This window comes from Grus americana, chromosome 2 (assembly GCF_028858705.1).
Source record: "Grus americana isolate bGruAme1 chromosome 2, bGruAme1.mat, whole genome shotgun sequence".
NCBI classification, from domain to species: Eukaryota; Metazoa; Chordata; class Aves; order Gruiformes; family Gruidae; genus Grus; species Grus americana.
Genome location: NC_072853.1, coordinates 4,199,101 through 4,221,317, shown reverse-complemented (window position 1 = coordinate 4,221,317; position 22,217 = coordinate 4,199,101). Strand labels below are relative to the sequence as shown.

Genomic DNA, 22,217 nt, shown 5'->3' with positions numbered 1-22,217 from the left:
TGCGTGCACCCATGTGCATTGCTGCAAAGCCCCTTGATGTGATGTGCTGGTGGAGCTGGCAGGGGATGCAACGGGGACAGGGAAACCCTGCTCCATCTCCGCCATGCCCAAACGCTGCGCTTGGGGTCCTCCAAAATGTACTGCCATAAAAAGCTGGCGGTGATCGGACCCACCGTGACAGGATGCCACCGCGGTCATGGTACCGCAGTGGACGTGCTGCTGCCTCATCCTATGGAGGGTTGAACCCTGTTGCATCTCTGCGTGGGCTTTTAGTCCCAAAACATGCGGCTGGGTCCCAGACCCCCACTTCCAGCCTCTCCTCCTTACCTCCAAGAAGGTGTTGAGTGTGGCGTTGGTGGGGTTGTGGGTGATCAGGAACCTCATGTTTTTGTAGCAGACCTCCACTGGCGCGGGGCGGTTCATCCGGGCCATGATGGGACAGGAAGAGGGTGAGGTGGTGCTGACGGCGGTGGGGGAAAAACCCAAGAAAAGGGTGGCGTGGAGGGGGAAAAAACCAAACCACCACCCCTCTGCGCTGAAAAAATAAAACTAAAACAGGATCGAGAACTCAATATACAGACGTTGTGCAAATAATCCCAGCTCCTGGGAGTGCGCCGGCTTCCTTGACACACCGCAAGCCCCCCGGGGAAAAAGCCAGATGGGAAAAAAATAATATTAATGATGATGATGATAATAATAATAATAATAATTAAAAAAAAAAATCCCTTTGCTGTAGTGTCGGCGTCCTCGGCGTGTGTGCGATGGCGAGCGGCTGCCGCCTCCGGTGCCGCGCGCTCCCTGGCACTCTAGAAAGGCCTCTGCATATGGGGGGGGTGGCGGGAGGGTGACCCCCGTCACGTTACCCCATCGGGGTATGTGGAGTACTTAGGGGCGGCACGGGGGGCCGGGAGCCTACGGGGCGGCGTCGGCGGCGTCCGGCAGCGGTGCCTCGCTGGGGCGATCCATGCACGGGAGCCTTGAATGGTTGAGTCGGAGGGTCGGGATGCCGGGCGAGACGAGGCGAGGCGGCCGGGCACTGCTTCACGGGGCGGGCTGTCGGGGGCTGCGGGGCTCAGAGCTGCTCATCAGCACCTCCATAAATCCCAGCGGAGAGCGAGGCTGCAAGGGAGGGAAAGGGAAACACGGTGGTGAGGGTCTCCTCCTCCCCAGGCTAGCTCCTGCCCGGTCTGGGGGACACACACGGGTGCCCCCAAACGCACCAGCATCCCGCATGAGCATCCCTGACCATGCTCATCTTCGTACGAGACCGCAGATTAGAAAGCGAGGTGGTATTTAAAGAAAAAGATGAAGTGTCATCTGAAAAGCTGAAATGGCACCGGAAAGCCAGAAGGGCAACTCACATTTTCCCTGCAAAAGGGAAAAGCACATGGCAGGGAAGGGGCTTGCTCTCATGCCACCCAACGTCAACACCCAGCTGGCGTATTAAAGCACCCGAGCCATGTGAGCTGACCCCCCAGCACCCATCCCGTCACCCCACACCTCACCTTTGTATCCCCGAAACGCACGGCGAATATTTCCACCCCGAATGCGCCGCTCGGCCCCGAACCAGCTGCCGCTGCCTCTAATCGGCCACACACTGCCGGCGCTGCTCGAGTGGCTGATGTCCACCAAATGTACCTCTAATGCTCTTACGCAAACTAAGCCGCCCGCAAATGAGCTTTCTTGGGGAGGGGGGGAGCAGAGGAGGGGGTCGCAGGTGCGCAGTTTCATCAACGCTAGTGACGGATGCGTCCCCCTGCTCGCTCATCTGCGTCCCCATCACCACCGGCGCATCGCTCCCTATAAAGTACCTTGGAGCATCTTCGCCTTCAAGGATGGCAATGGGAAAAATTAAAAAAGAAAATCAATTCCAACTGTGGAAATGCCAAAACCCAAGAGAGGATGGGCCGAGGAGGGAGGCGACGGTGCTGCCAGCCCCTCTCGGAGCCGAGGGGAACCCGGCACTTCCCCGGCGTCACTCCACGCCAGACTCTTGTTTTGAAGCTTTTCCCTTCCCTGGGTCAGCGGCTGCTTAGCGCCGCGTGGCCGGAGCCTCAAAATAGACCATAAGCACATAAGTAACCTGAGCTGGGCTGGCATGCACCCTCTCGCTTCTCCTCCTGATGTCCCAGCACCCAGAAACTTTCCCTTTCGGGTTGTTTTATCTCAATGCAACAAGACAAGGTGGGAGCAGGGAGGTGCGCTGAGCACCGACCAGCTCGTCACACTGCCCGGGTGCCGTCGTCGGGCTCCTCCAGGCCTGAGCATCATTTACAACCCGCCTGCTGGTTCCTGCTTCGCCAACGGTCCCCGGGAATGAAAAAATCAAATAGCAAAGGGGAAAAAAAAAAAAAAAGCCAGGCGAGGTACAGGGGGAAGCGGGGCTGCTCTCCTGAACGCGCCCAGCTCGGCTGCTAAAATCGTGGACTTTCCTGCTGGCGGGACACTAATTATTTATTATTGGCAGCACATGCAAGCCGTGGCGTTGCCCCGGCACACAGCGTATCTCTGCGCCCATGGTTTTACAGCCAGGATTTTGGAAAGGAGCTCAGAGGGGGCTAGGAGCTGGGAAAGGGCCAAAACTCAAGGGGATTTCAGCACTGAGCCATCCCCAGCTCCACCACAGACCCTGACGTGTCCCCTTCCTTCCCACTCCCAAGTCGCCCCGAACCCCTTTGTCAGCCGCATCACATCACTCCTGACCCGTTTATTTTTTTTTTCTGCCCTGTAAAAGAATCGGGTAAAGCTACCCCAGAGCCAGGAAGAGATGGGATGGAGCCAGCTCCGCGGTTTGTGACGGTGACCCACAGGCAAGCGGCGTCGACCCGTGCACTCCTTCGGTCAGGGTGCGTTGGGTTTTTTTTTTTTTCTTTCTTTTCTTGAGGGTGCTGAAGAAAACTAATAATTTGCCCTACAAGGATGCTCTGTGAAGTTCAAACCCAGTCCAGGCTGCAGGGACAAGCGGGACGTCCCAGAGGGGGATTTTTTAGCCCCCATCAAGAAAATTAGATTTTAGCAGCTGATGGAGGCTGGAAGCTTGGCTGAGGGATGGGAGAAAAGGTGCGAGCCGCTTCCCAGCAGCATTTTGGGTCTGATTCAGAGCAGCTCAGCCCCAAGGTTTTGCTGACCCCCCTGGGGCTGCTCACCCTCCCCAGCTGGACCACGGCAGCTGGGATCTGTGCTCAAACCTTGCAATGATCCTGCAAGACAGGACGGGAAACGTGCTCTCCCCCTGGGCTTAACGTGCTTTTCCAGTGATGTTCCCAGCCATCGCTTCACTTGCAGGGTCTGCTCCCCCTCGAGATGAGCACACGGTGCCCAGGTAAGAAATGGTATTTCTGGAGGGTAATTTTAAGCTGGTTTTGGCTACATGGCTCCTACAGGTCCAGGTGCTGAGCTGCGGGCCAGCACGGCCCCAAAAAGAGCCAGCAACCCATCGAGTGAATGTTTCCCAAGAAAAAGCTGCTGGCAACCCCCTCAGCGAGCTTCTTCCTTCCTTCTCCATTCGCTTCAAGGAAAAAAAAGGTTAAAACCCTCCGAAGGGAGGGGAGGTGGGAGGGATGGGCAGCCACAGACGCCTGCTGAAAGGGAAGAGCCGCTGGAAAGCAGGTATTGCCCCAAATCATCCCCTTGCAAACCCAATTTCTCTGACGCAAAGGACCTGAGGATCTTCTGCTTTTCCTTTTAACGCCTTCAGCTCTCGGATCTCTCAGCTTCCGCCTCATTTAATAATGTCTTGCCTCAAGCAAAAAGTAACTCCCCTTCCAAACAACCTTGGACCTCATTTTAACCAGCTGCAGGGTCGTGTTGATACAAACCGTGCCCGTGTTTAATCATGTCCGTTAATCAAATCCACCCGCTGAGCAACCAAGCACCAGCATTGCACACTGGGAGCGGTAGCTTGGTCTCCATCGTCATCCGACACACGGTTCATGCTCCATTGGCGCTCTGGATATCAGTTTTTATGGGCTTGGGTGTACTCGCTGCCAGTAACGGAGGTTCGCTGGGAACCATTTGCGTAGGAGAACGACGAGTGCTCCTTTCCCACAAGGTCTCATCTCCAGCGGAAGCGTTGCAAGTATTTTGGCAATCACACGTCCCGGCAATTCAGCCCCGAAACCGATAAATCCCTAATGGATATTCGATCGCAAATCATCCCCAGGCTGTGATGCTGATCACCATATTAAGCATGGCAGAACAATGCAGAAAAGGGTATTTCGGCTAATTTTAATAACCTGCCAAGTGAATAAATATCCTTCCGACTCGAGCGCTACAGGGGATCTGGATCTGGATGAAGCATGCGAGGATGCAGTAAGCAAGCCCTGGATGAAGATGCTCAGCGGCGCAGTACTGGCATTTCAGGCTCAAACCCATCGGAGTGAAGCCCAACGAAGGAAATCCAGCACGGACGAGCGGAGGAGCTGGGTACCCTGCTGCCACTGTCCCCCTGCCATGCCCAAGGCCAGGGAAGGCTGGGGACCATCGACCTGCAACGTACCCATCACTGCCACCCCAACATCTGCAAGCTCATCTTAAAGCTTCGCCCGTGATGTTTGCCTTTGAATTTGTACAAGCATTCATTTTCCAGCCGGAGCTGTGCGACACGGCGGGCTTGTTCCTTGCAAAGCCCCCCAAAAGACAGATGTACCATGAGCCGCAATGATGTTTTTCACCACGATTGTGGAAGTTTCCGGTTCTTCCACAAGAAGTTTTGCAGTCAAGAGCCTGGTGAGGATCCAGGGTGAATGCACTGTGGCGTGGCAAGAGCAATGAGGATGCCGCTCTGGGGGATGGGGACCACTGAGCCATCACCTCCCTGCCTGCACCCCAAAGCGGAAAGGATCACAGGGCTCTCCTAATTATTCCTGTGCAATATGGAATATTGCAAATAGACCAGCGGCTCCGTTACACATACTTTGGCCTCCCAACTGTCCGGGGACGGACCCTACAACAGCAGGGATGGGGCTGCTCTTCCTCCCAGCACCCCGAGGCAAAGTAAAGGCCAGGGCTTCCTCGCTGCGGTCAACGGAAGGGTTTGGCTGGACCCGTGAGCAGATGCCAGACCTGACGGCTACGCTGCTGGTACTCGGGCTAGCGGGACGCAGCTGGTGAAGTCAGGTTTTCCCAAGCGTAGCAACTCCTCAAGCAAAGGAAGAGGAAGCTTTGCAGAGCCAAACTGTCGCTCCACGTGGGCTTTAGCAGTGGGACTTGGAACAAAGGCTCTTACTCACCCAACCAGTCTGTGTCTTACCCGTATATAAATAGAGCCATCATCTCCCGAGTGAGCACATCTCACGTTCAAAGTTCACCTTCAGAAAAACCTAACAGAACACCCATCTGTGTTACATTTGTTCGACCTCTCTCCTGGTTTCAGCCCACGTAGCAAGATATCGACCAGCCCTTTCCCCTTACGGCTGACCACGTCCTGCTCTCCCTGCTCCCAAACCCACCTCCACAACGAGCATTTCCATCGCCCTGAAAATTGCATGCAAGCTTCTGAGTAGTCCTGGTTATTCCCATGTAGTAGTTTTGTACACATCTACCACTGCCACGTGTGACCACAGTGAGTCTATCGTGCTTGGTCACATGCAGGAGGACACCTACCACCACCAGCACCACCACCATCAGCACCACCACTGCAACCACTGCCACCAGCACCATCACCACCACCATTGGCACCACCACTGCAATCACTGCCACCACTGTCACCACCAGCACCACCACTGCAACCACTGCCACCAGCACCATCACCACCACCATTGGCACCACCACTGCAACCACTGCCACCGCTGTCACCACCAGCACCACCACTGCAACCACTGCCACCAGCACCATCACCACCACCATCAGCACCACTGCTGCAACCACTGCCACCAGCACCATCACCACCACCATCAGCACCACTGCTGCAACCACTGCCACCAGCACCATCACCACCACCACTGGCACCACCGCTGCCACCACTGCCACCGCTGTCACCACCAGCACCACCACTGCAACCACTGTCACCAGCACCACCATCAGCACCACCACTGCAACCACTGCCATCAGCAGCACCACCACTGCCACCACCAGCACCGGTACCAGGGAGGTCACGTCCCAGGACATGGAAAGCCATGGTGCTGTCCCCAGCTCGTGACCACAGCCGGGGTCCAGCCAGAGGAAAGCCAACACACTGAGATTTCCTCCGGCTACATCTGCGCGGAAGGAAACAGGAAAGATCCGGGAGGAGAGCGACGGAAACCAAACACCCCGCAGCAGTTGGTGTCTGGGGGCAGAGGTGCAAGCGGCCACCGGCACGTCCTGCTCCAGGTGCAGGGCTGGAAAGAGCAGACAGGGATGTCCTGGAAAAGCTGTGCTGGACACTGTAGGGAGGCGGCGGCGGCTGCGGGGTATCTGCCGCCGGGAATGGAGCACTGCCCGGTACTGTCTGCTGGGAGAACGTCGTGGAGTTTTTCCTCCGAGGGGTTGTTTTTTTGTTTGTTTCTTTTGCCGCAGGGGATGTTTTCTGAACAGAACAGCAAGAAAGAGGATTATAACTGCACGGGTGCGGAGGGAGACTGACGGCGAGCTCTCGGCAGCCCACCGAAACCCATCTGCAAGATAAACTAGTTCACGCGTCTTCCCCCACATCCTTTTTAGTGCTCAGTAAATGCTGGCTCCCGCGTAAACTGGCAGAAAAGAGTCATACAGCCCCTGATTCTGTAGCCCCGGTCGGATTTAAGGAATTTGGTGGTATTTAGGCAGCGGGGAAAGATGCCGGCATGATGTCGACATGGAGATTCACAAGCAGGAGGCAATCAGGAGACCAGGAACAAGGGAGGAATGGGGAAGAGGAGACAGTGAGCCAGCCAGATAAAAAGAAGAGCACAGTCTTCCCAGTGCTGTGCAAGCCAAGAACGCACCAGAGGCCCCAATAAGATGATTGACCTCTTTTTATCTTTTATTCGCACCTTTCTTCTTTGAAGAGAGGCCGAGGCACAGAGTGGAAAGTGCCTAAAACAGCCCGTCAGGAGTTGTTTTTCCTTCTCACCCGCTTTGGTACCTGTCCTCAACCCTGATGGGACACGGACCCCATGCCTACGTGAGGATGTCCGCGATGGCCACCGGTGCCGGGGCTGCCTCTCCCATCCAGAGCGTGAGGAGCAATGCTCCAGAGGTAACACGAGACGTTCCAGGCATCCTTGAAGAACCCTTCAGCTGTGAATTCAGGTTCTACCCCCACATGCAACCACCCCCCCAAGCAGCCCGAATTTGGGGTGTGCAAGGATGGCATTTTTTTTTACCAAATGCCTTCTTGCGCCGTAAGAGATTTAGCTGCTGTGAGCAGCTCGTAAAAACACAAAAAGGTACCAAACGTTCAGCACTGGGGGGGAAAAGGACCACCCCCAGCCAAATGCAGACCCCTGCCCGTCCCTCCCACCCCGTCCCCGGCAGCAGAAGACTCACGGGCAGCTGGCGGCAACCCTGCCCGCAGCGAGATCCTACTTTTATGGTCCAGGATATCCCCTCCGCCGCCTTCCCCCAGCAGCCACGAGGAGCCCGCAGCCACGGTGCCGACGTCAGAGGCTTTTCCTGGCTCGGATTTGAAGGGAAAAAAAAAGAGGGGGGCGGAAGAGAGGCCAACTCCATGGGGAAAAGTAATAGCAGGCTTTGGGCTGGCTGCCTCCCGGATCTGCAGAGGGTGCACCCTGGAGGGGTTTTTTTGGGGGGGTGAAAGGCTCGGTTGGTTGGGGATGGCTGGTCCCCACGCTTTGGCACCAGATGCACAGGGAAGTCGGGCACCCCAAATACTGGGGGGCTAGCTTGCTCCCATCCTTCAGGGATTTCTTTTGGCCAGAGGAATCAGGGAGAAAAAAAAATAATAATAAAGGAATTCTGCATCTGATGGGGCGTTTCCAGGCTTCCTGCCTTGTCCAAGATCATCCTCAGAAAGAAAAAAATCCTGAAGCAGCATCCTCGCCCCAAAACACACATAGGGGGGCAAACCGACACCAGTGGTCCCCCCCCCCAACAACTGCCACCACCACGTGCCTCTCCCACCCTGAATCTCTGGTGCGGCTGAACATCTGCTCATCTTTTCTTGTGGCTTCTCGCAGCATTTTGAGCGAATTTAATACTCGTGGCAGGTGTCTGAACGGCAAAATGCGTAGGGGGGTTGGGAACGACGCCTCTTATGGGGGAAGCATCAGGAGCACGGGCAGCAGCAGCAGCTCCCCAGGAAGGGCATGGGGTGGCTGTTGTGACCTCCCCTTCCAAGCACAGCTTGAGCCCGTGCCAGGGAAGCTATTTTTGGGAGAGGTGCAGCCTGTGTTTAGTTTTTCCACTGCCTACCCCAGCACTGGTGTTTTGGCCCCTGGTCTTCAACTGCCTCATTTTCCACTGGACCTGAACTTTGCTATTTTGGATGTCCTCACTCAGTGGTGGCATCCTGATGTGAAGATGTCCCCATCCTGCCAGGTCCTACCTCCTCACCAAGCCAACAGCAGCCCTGACCAAAGGGCACTGGTAGCCTTCTCTGCGTCATCAGCGTGTCTTGCACAACCCCCAACGCCAGCTGGCCGTGGTGGCTTTGATAGACATTTGTTGACGAGGAAGGGAGCACCAGGGGACTCAATCTACCCAACAGGTGGATTTCGACCTGCAGATAGTGTTGAAAGTACAACCTGCTCCATGACATGCTGGGGATGGCAACACGGAAGAGAAGAAAACATGCTCTGCCTGTGATGGGCTCCATGGAAAGGTCTTCTCTGGTGGGATCACACTATAGCCAGCATTGACCAGAGAAGCCAAGCTCTGGAGAAAGGCAGCTCTTCCAAGTCAATGGCATCAGGCTGAGATGGGGTTTGTGGGCCCTTGAGCTTCCTCCACCATCCAGACCCTGTGCTCTTAGGGGTTATCCTGCCAAACCATCTCACCCTTGCTCCCCAGTATTGGGTCTACACATTTCACCTCACGGAGACAGGGCCACACATATTGTGACAGGCTGCTGGGGGGCAGCAAGACCAGCGGCCCTCTCTCTCGTAGTGGGCACTGAAGCACTTTTGAAGGCAGCCACCAGCCCATGAGGACAGTGCTGCCTGGAAAAACCTGGGATGGCTCCTTCTTGTCCTCACCAGCCCTGACTGCTGTCACCTCTCAGCAGATACTAGCCCTTCTAGAGCTGTCCCCTTTCCAGTAGGATGGGACAGAGATGCTGCATGCAGGTAGTAAGTGCCCCCCCAAGAGCTACTAATAATATGGAGAGATGCCAGGGGAAACATGATGGGTGTCAGCCAGGATAATTAAAAGCCGTGGAGCAAGCGAAAGGAGATGGGAAAATGCCCTGCTCCTGCGTGGGATGCTGCAAGGTCTGATGGCGCCCAGGCATGCTGCAGACCACCGGTACGCCAAGTTCCTGGCTCATCCCACTGAGCCCAGGTCCTGCAGAGAAGGTTTTCCCTGCAAATCCCTTCTGGAAACCTCCTTAGCTCCAGCAAAAAGCCACGGCACAGCTCCTTGGTTGCCACGGGAGCACTGCTTTGCAAAGGCAACACGTCAACAAAGCTCTAGGGACAAAGGCAGGTACCTCCAAGCTGCCAGTTTTGGATGCACAGCTGTGGGCACGGCCTAATCCTGTACCCTCTGCTCCCGCCTCTGCACCTGGCCACCGCCAGCAACAGGGACAAAATCCTTTGGTCTGAGCTGCCGCTGCTGTTGTGCAAAAACCCAGCACCAAGAGATGCTGTGCTGGCAGGTGCCGAGAGGTGTCCCCTGCCCACGAGAGCTTGCAGAACACATAAAGGTGGTTTTCTTTCAATTAAAAGATCAAAGGGGATGAAATTCCAAGTTGCAGCCACTCCTGCTGGTGGGACATCAGTGTCTCCACTTGCTGGGCAGAGCCTGCCCGGCGTGTAAAGCATTGCCCCTTGTTCTCAGCCCGATTCACACCCTGTCAACATGGGAGATGGGGGACCAAACTGGAAGGAGGAGAAGGGAGGATCGAGCATCGCTTTAGAGGAAGGAGATTAAGCCAGAGCAGAGCTCGGGTTGCTCAGGGTCTGCAAACTAGGGAGCTCCTGAAACTCAAAGCCCCCTGGAAGTGCATCTCGCAGCTGGGCTCACAGGGGCATAAAAAGGTGAGGATGTGGCTGCGGCTCTTCCTCCAGCTGAGGAATCAGTGGCTATCAGGGCCTTGGAGAGAGACAGGTTTGATGGATGGACTATTTGATAGATAAGGAATTAGTTGGGGCAATCACATCCGAAGACCTGCAGTCAACAGCTCAAAGTCCAAATGGAGATCAGTAACAAGTAGGGTTGGGCAAGGGTCCATATCAGGACCAGTACTGTTCAAAAACGATTAACTACACAGACAGTGGGATTGAGTGCATCCTCAGCGACTTTGCAGATGACACCAAGCTGAGTGGTGCGGTTGATACCCCAGAGGGAAGGGATGCCATCCAGATGGATCTCGGACAGGCTTGAGGAATGGGCCCATGCAAACCTCATGAAGCTCAACGACGCCAAGTGCAAGGTCCTGCAAGTGGGTCGGGGCAATCCCCAATATCACGAATGGATTGAGAGCGGCCCTGTGGAGAAGGATGACTTGGGAATACTGGTGGGTGAAAAACGGGACGTGAGCCGGCAATGTACAACTGCAGCCCAGAAAACCAATCGCATCCTGGGCTGCATAAGAAGTGTGGCCAGCAGGTTGAGGGAGGTGATTCTGCCCCTTTCCATCACTCTCTCGAGACCCCACCTGGAGGTCTCCAGCTCTGGGAATCCCAGCACAAGAAAGACATGGAGCTGTTATAGCAGGCCACAAAGATGATCAGAGGGCTGGAATACCTCTCCTATGAAGACAGGCTGAGAGTTGAGGTTGTTCATCCCAGAGAAGAGAAGGCTCTGGGGAGACCTTATTGCAGCCTTTCAATATATAAAGAGAGCTTCTAAGAAAGCTAGAGAGGGACTTTACTAGGGCCTGTAGTGGTAAGACAAGAGGCGAGGGCTTTAAATTGAAAGAGGTTAGGTTTAGATTGAACATAAGGAAGAAATTTGTTATGATGAGCATGGTGAAGCACTGGAACAGGTTTCCCAGAGAAGCTGTGGATGCCCCATCCTTGGAAGCATTCCAGGTCAGGTTGGATGGGGCTTTAAGCAACCTGATCTAGCGAAAGATGTCCCTGCCTGTGGCAGGAGGGCTGAGCTAGATGACCTTTAAAGGTCCTTTCCATCCCAAAACATTCGGTGATTCTATGACTGCCTGATGGCCAGGGTAGCCGGGTGGCACCACCATGGTCCTTCCCCAGGGTTCACAGATTCACAGATTCTCCACATTGGCTTCCACTCAGCTCCCAGCTTGCCTCTTCATTGACTGGGGTTCAAACTGGATTCAAGATTAATCGAGAGATTAAAAAACCTTGCTGGAACAGGACTCTCTTGAGCAGTAGGAAAACGGGCTGAAAACTACTCAGGACCAGAGTCCTACAATGCCGCAACTTCAGGTGTGGTCTCAGACTGCAAAAATGGGCTCCTCCATTTCAATCAAGCCAGTCTCCTTCTGGGCTGCAAACCAGAAGCAGAAATCAGGCTACTGGTGCTCCATACGAGCACGTTTTAAATCACATTCTCACTTGCAAGACAGTGATGCTCTGGGATGCCAAGGCTGCTCCCAGCCACTGTTGGAGGCAAAACCATCTAAAAAAGGAATTGAGATCCCAGTGCTTCTTGTCACTTAAATGAACTGTCTTTTGATACGTAAGATTAACAGAGTCATCTAATCATATTCCTGTCATTCACAGGAAGGATTTCCAGCAGTGGCTTTATAAAAGCCAGCAAATGCCCTGGCATCTCAGAAAGAGAAATTGCAATGACCTGCACCAGCAAAAACCTTGCTCCGAATAGGGATGTCAGAGCTGCTGTGGGATGCTGCTGCTCACTCCTCTCCTTGTCCCTGCAGGGAAAGCAAGAAGGTCATGCAGCACAGCCCAGCTTGCTCTGATGGCCTGTGCCCAGGTGATTTTGGAGATCATTGAAGGAGAAAGCCCACATCCTCAGGGGAATGGCAGGAAGAGGAGGAAACCCATCCTGCCTACAGTGCTGCGGCGGAACATCACATGAACACCACAGTGAGTGGAGATGCCACATTCCATGGGAATGGTACACCCAGGAAACGCAAATCAAACAGCAGGACACTGCAACCACAAAGCACCTTTCCAGACTGATAACGTTTTTGGGACAACGTGGAGGTGAAGTGGTCATTGCCCAGCGCTTTTCAGGACAGAGGAGCCCACAGCTGGGAATGCCGTGCTGCTTCTCCCCAAAACGCTGAAAGGTTTGGAAGAAAACATCTGACCGCTCAAGAAATGCCCAGGAACGCTTACTCATGAGCACGCTTTGGCTTTGACTTTCTTTCATCGGGATATTTGCATAAAACCGGTGCTGCCTTTAGGGAAATGCAAATTCCCTGCAGAAAGGGAAGAGTTTGAACGTGCTGGCTGCTCAGACGCGCCAGGCAGGGAAGCAACGCTTTTATCAGCTGAAAATTAAATAAAGGCTGAGATGTGAAACCTCCCCACCCTGCTCAGCAGGAAAACTTCCCCAGCTCCTACAGCCGGATTCAGCAGCGACGGGACAGGCAGGACGCGGCGTTTCATCCGCGCTCTGCACATCCTCCCCAGCCCCAGGGGTAAGCTTTAATGGCCTGGAGACACGCAAGCTGCTCTGGCTCTGCTCGGCTCCCGGATGGTTTTAGAGGCGTTTTGACACCCCGGCGTGGGTGGCATTTCCCGGCCACCCTTGCTGCGCTGGAGTAGGCTCTAACGAAGCTGAAAGCAAATGTGTTTTCCTGGATAAATTAAGCCTCAACCCCAAATTCATCATTTAGGATGAAGCCAGCAGCCAGCTACAGAGGCTAATGTTTTTTGGGATGCACATGCATATGCTTTGCCTCTTGGTGGGGGAAAAGGCAAAGGAGGTGAATGAATAATCAACCCTAATAACAATCAAAAAGCCAAAGCTGCTGTGCAGAGGCAAGGCTCTTTGTACAAGACCCAAGGGAGAGGCAAACCCAGGAAGCCTCATCCCCAGTGATGCTCCAACCATCCCCCTGGAGACTGAGCTGCTGCGCCTGGCTCTGAAAAGCTGATGGGACCAGCCCTGCCTCACCATGGGGCATCACAGTCGGTGGCAAGAGCGCAGGGCAGCATCCCCTCAGCGTCCCCGGTTGCACCTACCATGAGAAGAATCGGACCATGCCTACAACCCAGGCTGCCCCATTATTGTCCCTTCTTCTCTCCGGCCCCACTGTGCTTGGCATCACCGATCCCTGCCCCGCACTCCCCGCTCAGCGGCGCCGGGTGCTCCCACACGTATAGGCTCCATAGGGAAGCCACAGGACCTACCCTGGGTGTTCACGGTCTGCCAGAAACAGAGGTTGTCAGGAGCGGCTTGGTCTGCCGGGTTAAATACTTGCTTTGAGATCTGGCCAGAGTGGTCCCCACCTCTCCACTCCCAGAGGCGCACAAGATGGTTCCAGCCCGGGGAGGGAGCCAGACAGCCATTCCCAATCCTGCCTGTTGCGGGTACACCCCAGGGAGGGTTTTTCTCTTCTTCATGCTGCTTCCTAAAGAGCCAGGCTGCAGCGAACAGAAAACACAACGTCGAGGAAAATCTATGGAGACCTTGCAGAAGCGCAGAAACACCCAGTGCTGACTTAGGGCTCAATCAATTCCCCCATTATAAGCTCCTGCGGTACGGAGAAGCAGCCAAATGAGGGCAATCCTATTAATATACCTGGCTCCATGCTGAAAGTTGTACCATCTTCGCAGAAAAAACCACGCTACAGCACCCTACAGGAGCTGTGCACAAAGTACTCGCAGCAGCCAGCACAAAGGATGTTTTGCCCTTTCACAACTAAATTTGGCATTGCAGAAGACAACCAACAGCAAAACCAGCCCAGGGAAGGGCTCTCCCACTGTGGTCCAGCCCGAGGGAGCAGAGACAAGGGACACCAAAGATGTCACTTCCAGCCACAGGGCTCATCCCCTCCAGCACTGTCAGCTTGGGCTTGGCTCAGCCCTGCCGGCACGAGAGCATCGAGATGTCGACGGGTGCCTCGGCGAAGGCACCCAGCAACTGATTCCGCCTTGGTTGGGGGGGAATTATATATAGATTAAAAAAAGTTGATTTTCAGCTGGATCCACTCCCACCGCATCTCCCTGCAAACAGGCAGCCGTACTGGCACGGCTCCGTGGGCAGCACGGGGACAGGGATGGAGAGCCAAGAGCTGTGAAATGAGCACTGTAATTAAATGCTGAGGCACGGTGTCAACAGGGAACAGGCAGGAATTTCCCCAGCACTTTCTTTTATCAGCCGGTCGATAAAACACCCCCGCCCCATTTCCAGATCTACCCTAAGTGTCGTTCATCGAACAGATGGAGCACATCCTCTCATTAGCACGCCCTGGGCAGGCATTTACTAGAAACACAGCAGAAGGATGTCCCTTGAGCACTACTTGTGGCACCTGAAGGACTTCGGGGACTTTGCCAAGAGGTTTCCCTGCAGGGTCTGGAAACGCAGATGGATCTCTCCTGTGACACTGAACCCGGCAGCTGTCCCAGCTGAGCCTCTGCTAGCCTGCATGACTGTGGTGACCTCCATTTGGATGGATGTATCCGTGAAGCCTTCACCTAACTCAACTGCAGATGGGCACCAAATCTGCTCCCAGGAGACCAGCATGAGTCTTGCATAGGGGTAGAAATAGGAGATTTTGGTTAATCTCGTGGGTGTTGGTCTCTTCTCCCAAGCAACAAGTGACAGGACAAGAGGAAATGGCCTCAAATTGCTCCAGGGGAGGTTTAGGTTGGCTATCAGGAAAAATTTCTTCACTGAAAGGGTGGTCAGACATTGGAACAGGCTCCCCAGAGAGGTAGTGGAGCCACCGTTCCTGGAGGTGTTCAAAAAGTGTGTAGACACGGCACTTCGGGACATGGTCGAGTAGACACGGTGGTGTTTTGTTGACGGTTGGACTTGATGATCCTAGAGGTCTTTTTCAACCTTAAAGATTCTATGATTAACTCTGGGACAACCACAGGCAGGAGCTAGGCAGAAGTATCATTGTGGGCACTGCTGCCTCTGAAGCTGGTGACAGCATCACGAACTCCTCACCAGCAGTACATCCCGGCCATCCTCATGGCTTGCGGCCATAGCCCCAAGGACGAGGGTGATTCCCAGCAGCCGGGACTGCGGGTGCATCCTTTTGATGCCACGGTGCTGATAAAACCCCGGTCCTTGACCTGTCCACTTCAATAAAACAAACAAGAGCTCAATGAAATCTCCGCTAACTTTAGTAGATGCCAATTTTAGCAGCTCGTGGGAGGAACTGCTGCCCAGCTGCGTGCGTGATGCCTCTTCTGCGTTTTTATTCCTAGCAGAGCTTCGGGCATGTATTCTGATTTTCTTAATGCCTGAAGACAGTTTTGGGGAATATACAGCCATCTTTCAAGTAACAGAGAAAAGAAATCAGTATTTTGAAGGGAAACAGAGGAAAAAAAGCCTGATTCTAGAATAGCATCTGCAAAAAACCCCCTGCAGTACTGACAAAAACTGCACCCACATGTGGGACGTCCCTACTGTAACCCCCATCCCAAAGCTGTGCCATGAAATAGCAAAGCCGGGCTGCCCCGTCGGCCCCCACTTGTCCATAGTTCACTGCCAGCCTGGGCTTGGTATTTCGGGGGAAAGGAGTAAGTTTACGTGGCTGTCCTGTGCAAAAGCTTTTTGCACATTTGCTATCATTCAGATGGGCTTAAATCTGGTAATTTTTTCCACTTTCATTTTTGGAAGTGATTTATCATGCCCCTACATTTTAGCAAAGAGCAACAAAGGGATGGAGGAAGCTCAAGAGCAGCTCTGGGATCCACAGCAAGATATCTTCACATGGAATTAACCCAGCTTCGAAATACCAGGTTTTGAGTCAAACCTTTAGTCTCCAAATCACGCCTTTTTCAACAAGTTCATTTTCAGGAAACTGTCCCAAATGCTCGCCTCGAAAAATGTTTGTCTCTGGCTTGCGTCCATTAAACCAGATAATTGAGAGTTTATAAGTTCATAACTTGAACTGAAGTCAGAAAGTTTCGTCTTTCATTTTCCAGAGCTGATTCACAGCCAGCCTGGCCCGAAACGTGGACTTGCTTGTTACGAGTTCGCTGTCACTTCAGAGTTCACTCGCAGTTTAAAGCGATGCTCAGCTCCTGCCTGATGTCTCCCGCGCTCTAGGCTCGGCTCAGCGCCGCTGCGTACCAGCACGGCTTGGACCTGCTCTTCCCAATGCATGCACGGACCCAACTCGTTGACCTCGATCGGGAGAAATGTCCCTGGATTTGCTTCTTTGCTAGAAATTCAAAGGGATTTAAAGCGAGGATTCTGGTCCTGGGGCTAGGTATTGTGGGCTGCCCTGTGCCCAAGCGATGACCCTTGATGCTGAGTGCAGGCACAGAGCAGGCAGTAGAGCCGGGTCACACCACCTTGGACTTTTATTTTTATCTCTAAAGTGGACATTTGAGCTTTTCCAAATTGAGCTTTTTTCCCCCTCTGCTACACCAATACGAGAATTCAAGCTTCCTTATTTCACTGAACCCGGCTGTACTTCTGGTCTGCAAAGTCAACAAGAAGAGCAGCCAGCTTTTTGGCTCCCTTGGAAACTTTGCAGTCCAAGAAAATCAGACGAAACATTTGAATACGTTCAAGTTTGTTCGTCAACAGTCTGATTTCTTAGGGACCTGACCCTGCGTTCAGGCTGACCGACGCTGCACCGACAGCAATATTTTTGGGTCCTGTGTGAAATACTCCTGCAACGGCCCCGCTGCCAAGTCTTGCAAAAGTTCCCAGGCTGAGGGGCTGCTGCTGGATGTGAGGAAGAAGCATCCATTGCAGGGTTCATGTGAGTTGCTGAAACATCTCAGGTCACCGGGCAAGGGTCAGAAGCAGGGAGAGACATGCACCACATTAAATACAACTCAGCAAAAGCACCAAAATACGTACAGGTGAGCGCCTGACATGTCACAGCGCCTGCCACAGAAGGCTTGAGGTTGGAAGGGACCACCTCCAACCTCCCCAACAGATGAAGCATCGCCATGGGCATCTCAGCTTTCATGCCATGGCTCCTGCAGATGAGACGGTCACCGCACTCATGCATCCGTGGTCTGCCTTGATGGATGGATGGCATTCCTGGTCCCGGCTACTTTGATTGTACTCCACTCAGGAAATTTAGCATCTAAAGTACAGGTCTAGCATTAAAGGATATAATTTCCTCTCTCTTTGCCCTGCCCAAGGTCACCAAAGGACACGGACCCACACGTAGGGCATCCCAGCCCATCCTGGAGACACGGACCTCCTTTCCCCAGATGCCCTCTCTCAGCTCCAAGCAGCACCAAACTCTTCCGTTGGGGTCCTTCATGTGATGGGAAAAGCACCCCTTAACCCCAAAACGCGGACATCACCCCAAATCCTCCACGGACACTTGTCCGCAAAGCCCGTCCGAGGCACGGCGCCCGGCCATGGCCTGGGGACGAGGCATCCGGCCGAGCCCGCAAGGTGGAAAGTTCAAGTGGCTGCTGTTTATTTGGCTTTGCAGAGAGCAGTCGCTCAGCCTGAACATAGGCCAAGCACCTTCCCATCGCAGGAAGCGTCGCGGGAGTCTTTAAATAACCACCAGTGGTCAGGGCTTTGGTTTACAGCTCTGCTGGATGGAAAACCATCCCTCACACCACGTCTGCTTCCGCTCTTTCCTGAGTACAAATGGCATCTGCTCACCTCCCCACCTCCTGGGACTTCATCTTCGTACCCACTGGGCCCATGTGCTTCACGGAAGCTTGCTGGAAGCAGAAAAATATCTCGGAGCATAAGCATAAAAACACGTACGGGCTTTTTGTCCCTTGTGGTCCTACAGTCAAAAGTTTCATTTTGCTTTTGTGTAAACTTAGCACCCTCCCTGTCCTGTCCTGCTGTTAAGGTCCGTATTTAACAACTCACCACACTCTGACATCCACCTACAGCCCTTCTTGACCACCACGAGTTGCTCCTCACCTTCCAGCCACCAGGCTGGTGCATTGCTAGTTCATATGGTTAAAACCAAGAATAAAATCCTTCCCTTGGGGGAAGCAGAAAATTACAAGATCCCCCCCCCTACCCCCCCCGAAAAGGCTTTCTCATATATTTCCCTGAGGGATTTGAAGCCAGAAACCTTGCCAAGACCTGGGCTGAAAGGGTCACCCAGCAAACCCTGCTTTACCGACGGAAAGTTCCCAACCGCCACTCGCTGGGAAGCCTGGCTAGTTTGGGATTTTGGCAACGCAGGCTTGCCATGACTCTGGGGGACAGAAATGAGGGGTTTTTTTTACCTATAGCTGTCATTAACAGATGGACCTAAAATGACAGCTGGCAAGAGGAAGCTCCGTAAACAAGCAAAATAGCTTTTTACAGTCGGAAAATAAGACCTTGCCCTGACCTCCTCTTGGGCAGCTTCACTGCCGTGCGGCAAACCAGTATTTTATTTTAAACTGCACTTGTAAAAAGTTAAAAAAAAAAGCTGCTTCCTTGACACTCAAGTCAGGTAAGGACACAGGGGGCTATTCTGCCTTAAAAATAAGCCTGCTCTTGTATACACATGGTGTTTTAAAACAAGCTTATGAAATATAAACAGACAGGCTTTTACAAAAAATAATTCAGCTGCACTGAAACCATTTAATGGGGGCCGAGGCAGACTTCCTTCACCGCTTCAGAGATCTGCGTGGGGGATGCTAGCTTAGACCCAAAAAAACCCCCTTAGAGACAGATATAACACTCACAAACACGCAATTCCGTTTTCAATTTTTTTGCCACCCTCCTGTCCCTTGAAGGGATGTCTAAAAAAAAGGCAAACAGGATCAAAAGATGGTATTTTTCCCTAAGGACCATCCCTGGAGCTGCATTTTTGCCTTGGTTTCGAAGCACGAGGTTATAGGAAGAAGTTAGGGTGGGAAGGGTTCCTTCCAACCCATGCGTACATGAGCACTTTCCACGGCGCCTACCTTCTTTGCACTGCTGAGATGGGTAATTTTTCTATTTGTCCCTGTCCTCTCTGCCCCAGGAGAGGAGCCAACCACCAGAAAATCTGGGCTGTAAAAATAAAAACAGAGTCACAGCTTCGGAGGGGCAGGTGCAAGGCGAGAAGCTATTTTTAATCCTTATTCTGCAAGAGGGGAATGCCGGGACCCTCTGAGTGGGGCTTGCCTGAGGTTAGATTTATTTGGAGGTGGTGGAAGGGTCTGACTGGTGGTTAATCCTGGTGCTGGGAGCTCGGGGCCAGGGAAGCGGACATCAAAGCATTCCTGCATCTGCTGGGGAAATGGGAGAGGCAGCAGACAGCAGCTCTGCCTCCTCCCTGCACGGCTGCTGGGGCGACAGGCAGCACAGATCTGATACTTGTGGCTCTCCATGACCCAGGAAAGCTGTTGAGATGTCTGAGCAAACTCTTGGGGCTGGATCTTTGCACTTGATTTGTTGGGTTTCCATCCTGCTGCAAGCACAAGCCAGGTAAACCATGAGGAGAGAAGATGGGGATGCCCAATGAGAAATAATATGACCCCAACGGAGATCCATGGCTGCCACCAGCCAGAGAATGTATGCATGACTTTCTTCCACGCCAGCTAGACCCAGACAAGCACCCTTCAGGCTTTGCACTTTATTCTCTCTCTAATTAACAGAGAGTGAAAGGGCAGTTGCCATGTCTGTGGAGCAAACCAACTTCTGGAGGTATCATCTCCCCATGCCTTATACTAACTATGGTGGGAGCAAAGGGCAGTCACCTCCCTAATTTAAGAGGTATGGTAGGATAACTCCCAGCCTTGGTGTGCATACATCAATTGCACTGGAAATAGGTTATTTTTACGTTTCTATTGAGACCATTCTTATGCCTTCGGACCTGTCCAACCACTCCTTGGCACCACTGTGTGGACCGAAGTCCTAGTTGTAAGGATGGAGGACAGCAACCTTGAAGAACCAGAGCTTTGGTAGGATCCTAATGGCTGAAGGAGACAAGCACAAGGAGCAGACCCCAATAATGGAGATGGCGGGGCACTGCATGGGTAGTTTCACCTCAAGCTTGACTGAGTTTTGGTTTGGGGGTATGCTGCAAGGCAAATACTCTAATTTGAATGAAAGCTAGAAAATCACTTTGCTCTGAGGGCTGCTTAAAGTCTTCCAGCATTTCTTAGCAGGAACACACTGGTAAATGCAATGGTCTTGCCATCAGAGATCAACCACCCAGGAGTCAAACAGCTGGTCCATAGATCCCAGGGGAGATTCAGGAAGGACCAACCTTCCTTGATGGAGAGGCAAAAAGGAAATTTTAGGACTTTGCCCATCATGAGCAGAATACCAAGTGCTGACGAGTCAGGGAAGCTCCAAGATGAGGTCCCAGCGAGCTCACGCGAACAGTGGCTGGTGTGCCTGTGTCTGTCCTGGGACCCATGGTAGAAGCTTTTCCTACCGCAGACAGAGGATAGTTCACACCTCTTGTGAGAAGGTTCTGCAGCAATCCAAGCACTAACATCTGGCCTCGGAGATGAATAGCACGTGAAGGATTTAGCAGGACCTGACATCTCATAAAGGGTGGCTAAGGTAACTTTGTCAAAGGCTGGCATTCAAGACTTCTCCATTCAAGGAACCAAATGGCCCCAGGCAGGCTGTCCTGGGGGATTTCTGGGTATACCACATAAATCTCTGACCTCATTAATGCTCCAAAAACCACAGAATCCAGCTCCTGACCTTCTCCGGAGCAGAAAACGACAAAACATTTCCTGTTATTTATAGCAGCTGGAGAGCCTGATGGGAAAACCCCACTTGTGAAACGTGGGCCGCTTGCCATGGTTGCTTTGTGTAGAATGGTCAAGCTGCTCCAAACTCCTGCCTGATGGACTGCTGCTCCACCCCTGCGGCCACTTCACCCCAGGCAAGACCATGCCGAGAGGCTGTGCAAGAGGAACAGGCATGTGGATCTTTCTCCTGTTGGCTCTCCCAGGTCATGTTTGCACGGCACAACTTGAATTAGGCAAGGGTTGAGCATCCCAAGACAGGGGGCTTCAACTCTGGGGCTACAGGTACCTGGCAACCCTGGAGGAGCACCCTTCACCCGTACGAGGCTCCACCTAAATGTGGCTGACCTTTCCTTGGAGGTGTTTGTCAGCCTTTTAGGGAAACTGAGGAGAGGGCACAGCCCCTTTGCCTACCTCCACCAGGTGCTACCCACCTCCTCAAAGCACAGCAGGACACGCACCGGCACGTTTGTTTGCTGGCAGCCCAATTTCCACCACCCTGGCACGCACCGAAGGTGCTTTCCAGCGCGCTTAGTCACGCAGGTGCAAAAAACCTCGCAGCCCAAGGCAAGCTCTTCCTGCAACAGGATGGGTTTCGCCGTGGGCTTGTCAGGCGAGAGCCTCCCGGCACTGGCCCCGCTCAACGCAAGCGTTTGCTGTCATGCTGTCGAGGAGGATTCCCATAGCTTCTGTCTTGGGCCGGCGCCAGCGCGGGTTTTCTGCTCGCTTCCAGGCCGAGGGAAGCAAGCTGTTCGTCACGCACTGCCGTGAGAGGCTGTGAACGAACTTGCCAGCCACGATAGGAGCAGCCGGTGCTGGAGCTTGCTGGGCTCAGCTGCCATGATGGCGGCTCTTCTCTGTTTGAAATGCTACGATGGCACCCAGGGCCACGTACCGACCACTGCTCTGCCACAGTCTAAAATTAGCCGCTGGGCTAGGGGAACGGCAGGGTGACAGTGAGCATCTCCCACACCAACGCAGTGGTCAGCAGCTGCTGAGATTTAGGACCATGCTGGGAGCACCCCAGGTTACAGTCCTGAACTTCACCTTCACCATGAAGCTGTTGCTTCTGCCCAGGCAATGATGCTATGGGTAGGATTCAGCTTGAGAGCAGAAACCTGAATTTAGGGACCCAGGAGTTTCATTACAGTCATCATAGAATGGTTTGGGTTGGAAGGGACCTTTAAAGATCATCTAGTCCAACCCCTCTGCAATGAGCAGGGAGATCTTCAACTGGATCAACAGAGACCGTTTCAGCTTGCCCTAAAGGAGTCACCTGGTGCTTGGCTTCTTGGTGGGCTCCTCCTGTCCTTCTCCAATTGCCACAGCTCCACTGTCAGTGAATCCCCACGCTCCTGTGGCCACCATGGGAGACCAAGACCC

The 22,217-nt window shown here is 53.4% G+C and overlaps 1 protein-coding gene across 2 annotated transcripts in view; it reads right to left on the bottom strand.

Moving 5' to 3' along the window:
* Positions 1-22,217, bottom strand: part of PTP4A3 (protein tyrosine phosphatase 4A3) — a 48,550-nt gene that overhangs the window by 12,405 nt on the left and 13,928 nt on the right. For both annotated transcript variants that reach the window (XM_054817110.1, XM_054817111.1), the window contains one exon: positions 328-1,119. In XM_054817110.1, coding sequence (XP_054673085.1) covers positions 328-432 — 105 coding nt within the window. In that variant the 5' untranslated portion in view covers positions 433-1,119. The remainder of the gene's footprint in view (positions 1-327; positions 1,120-22,217) is intronic.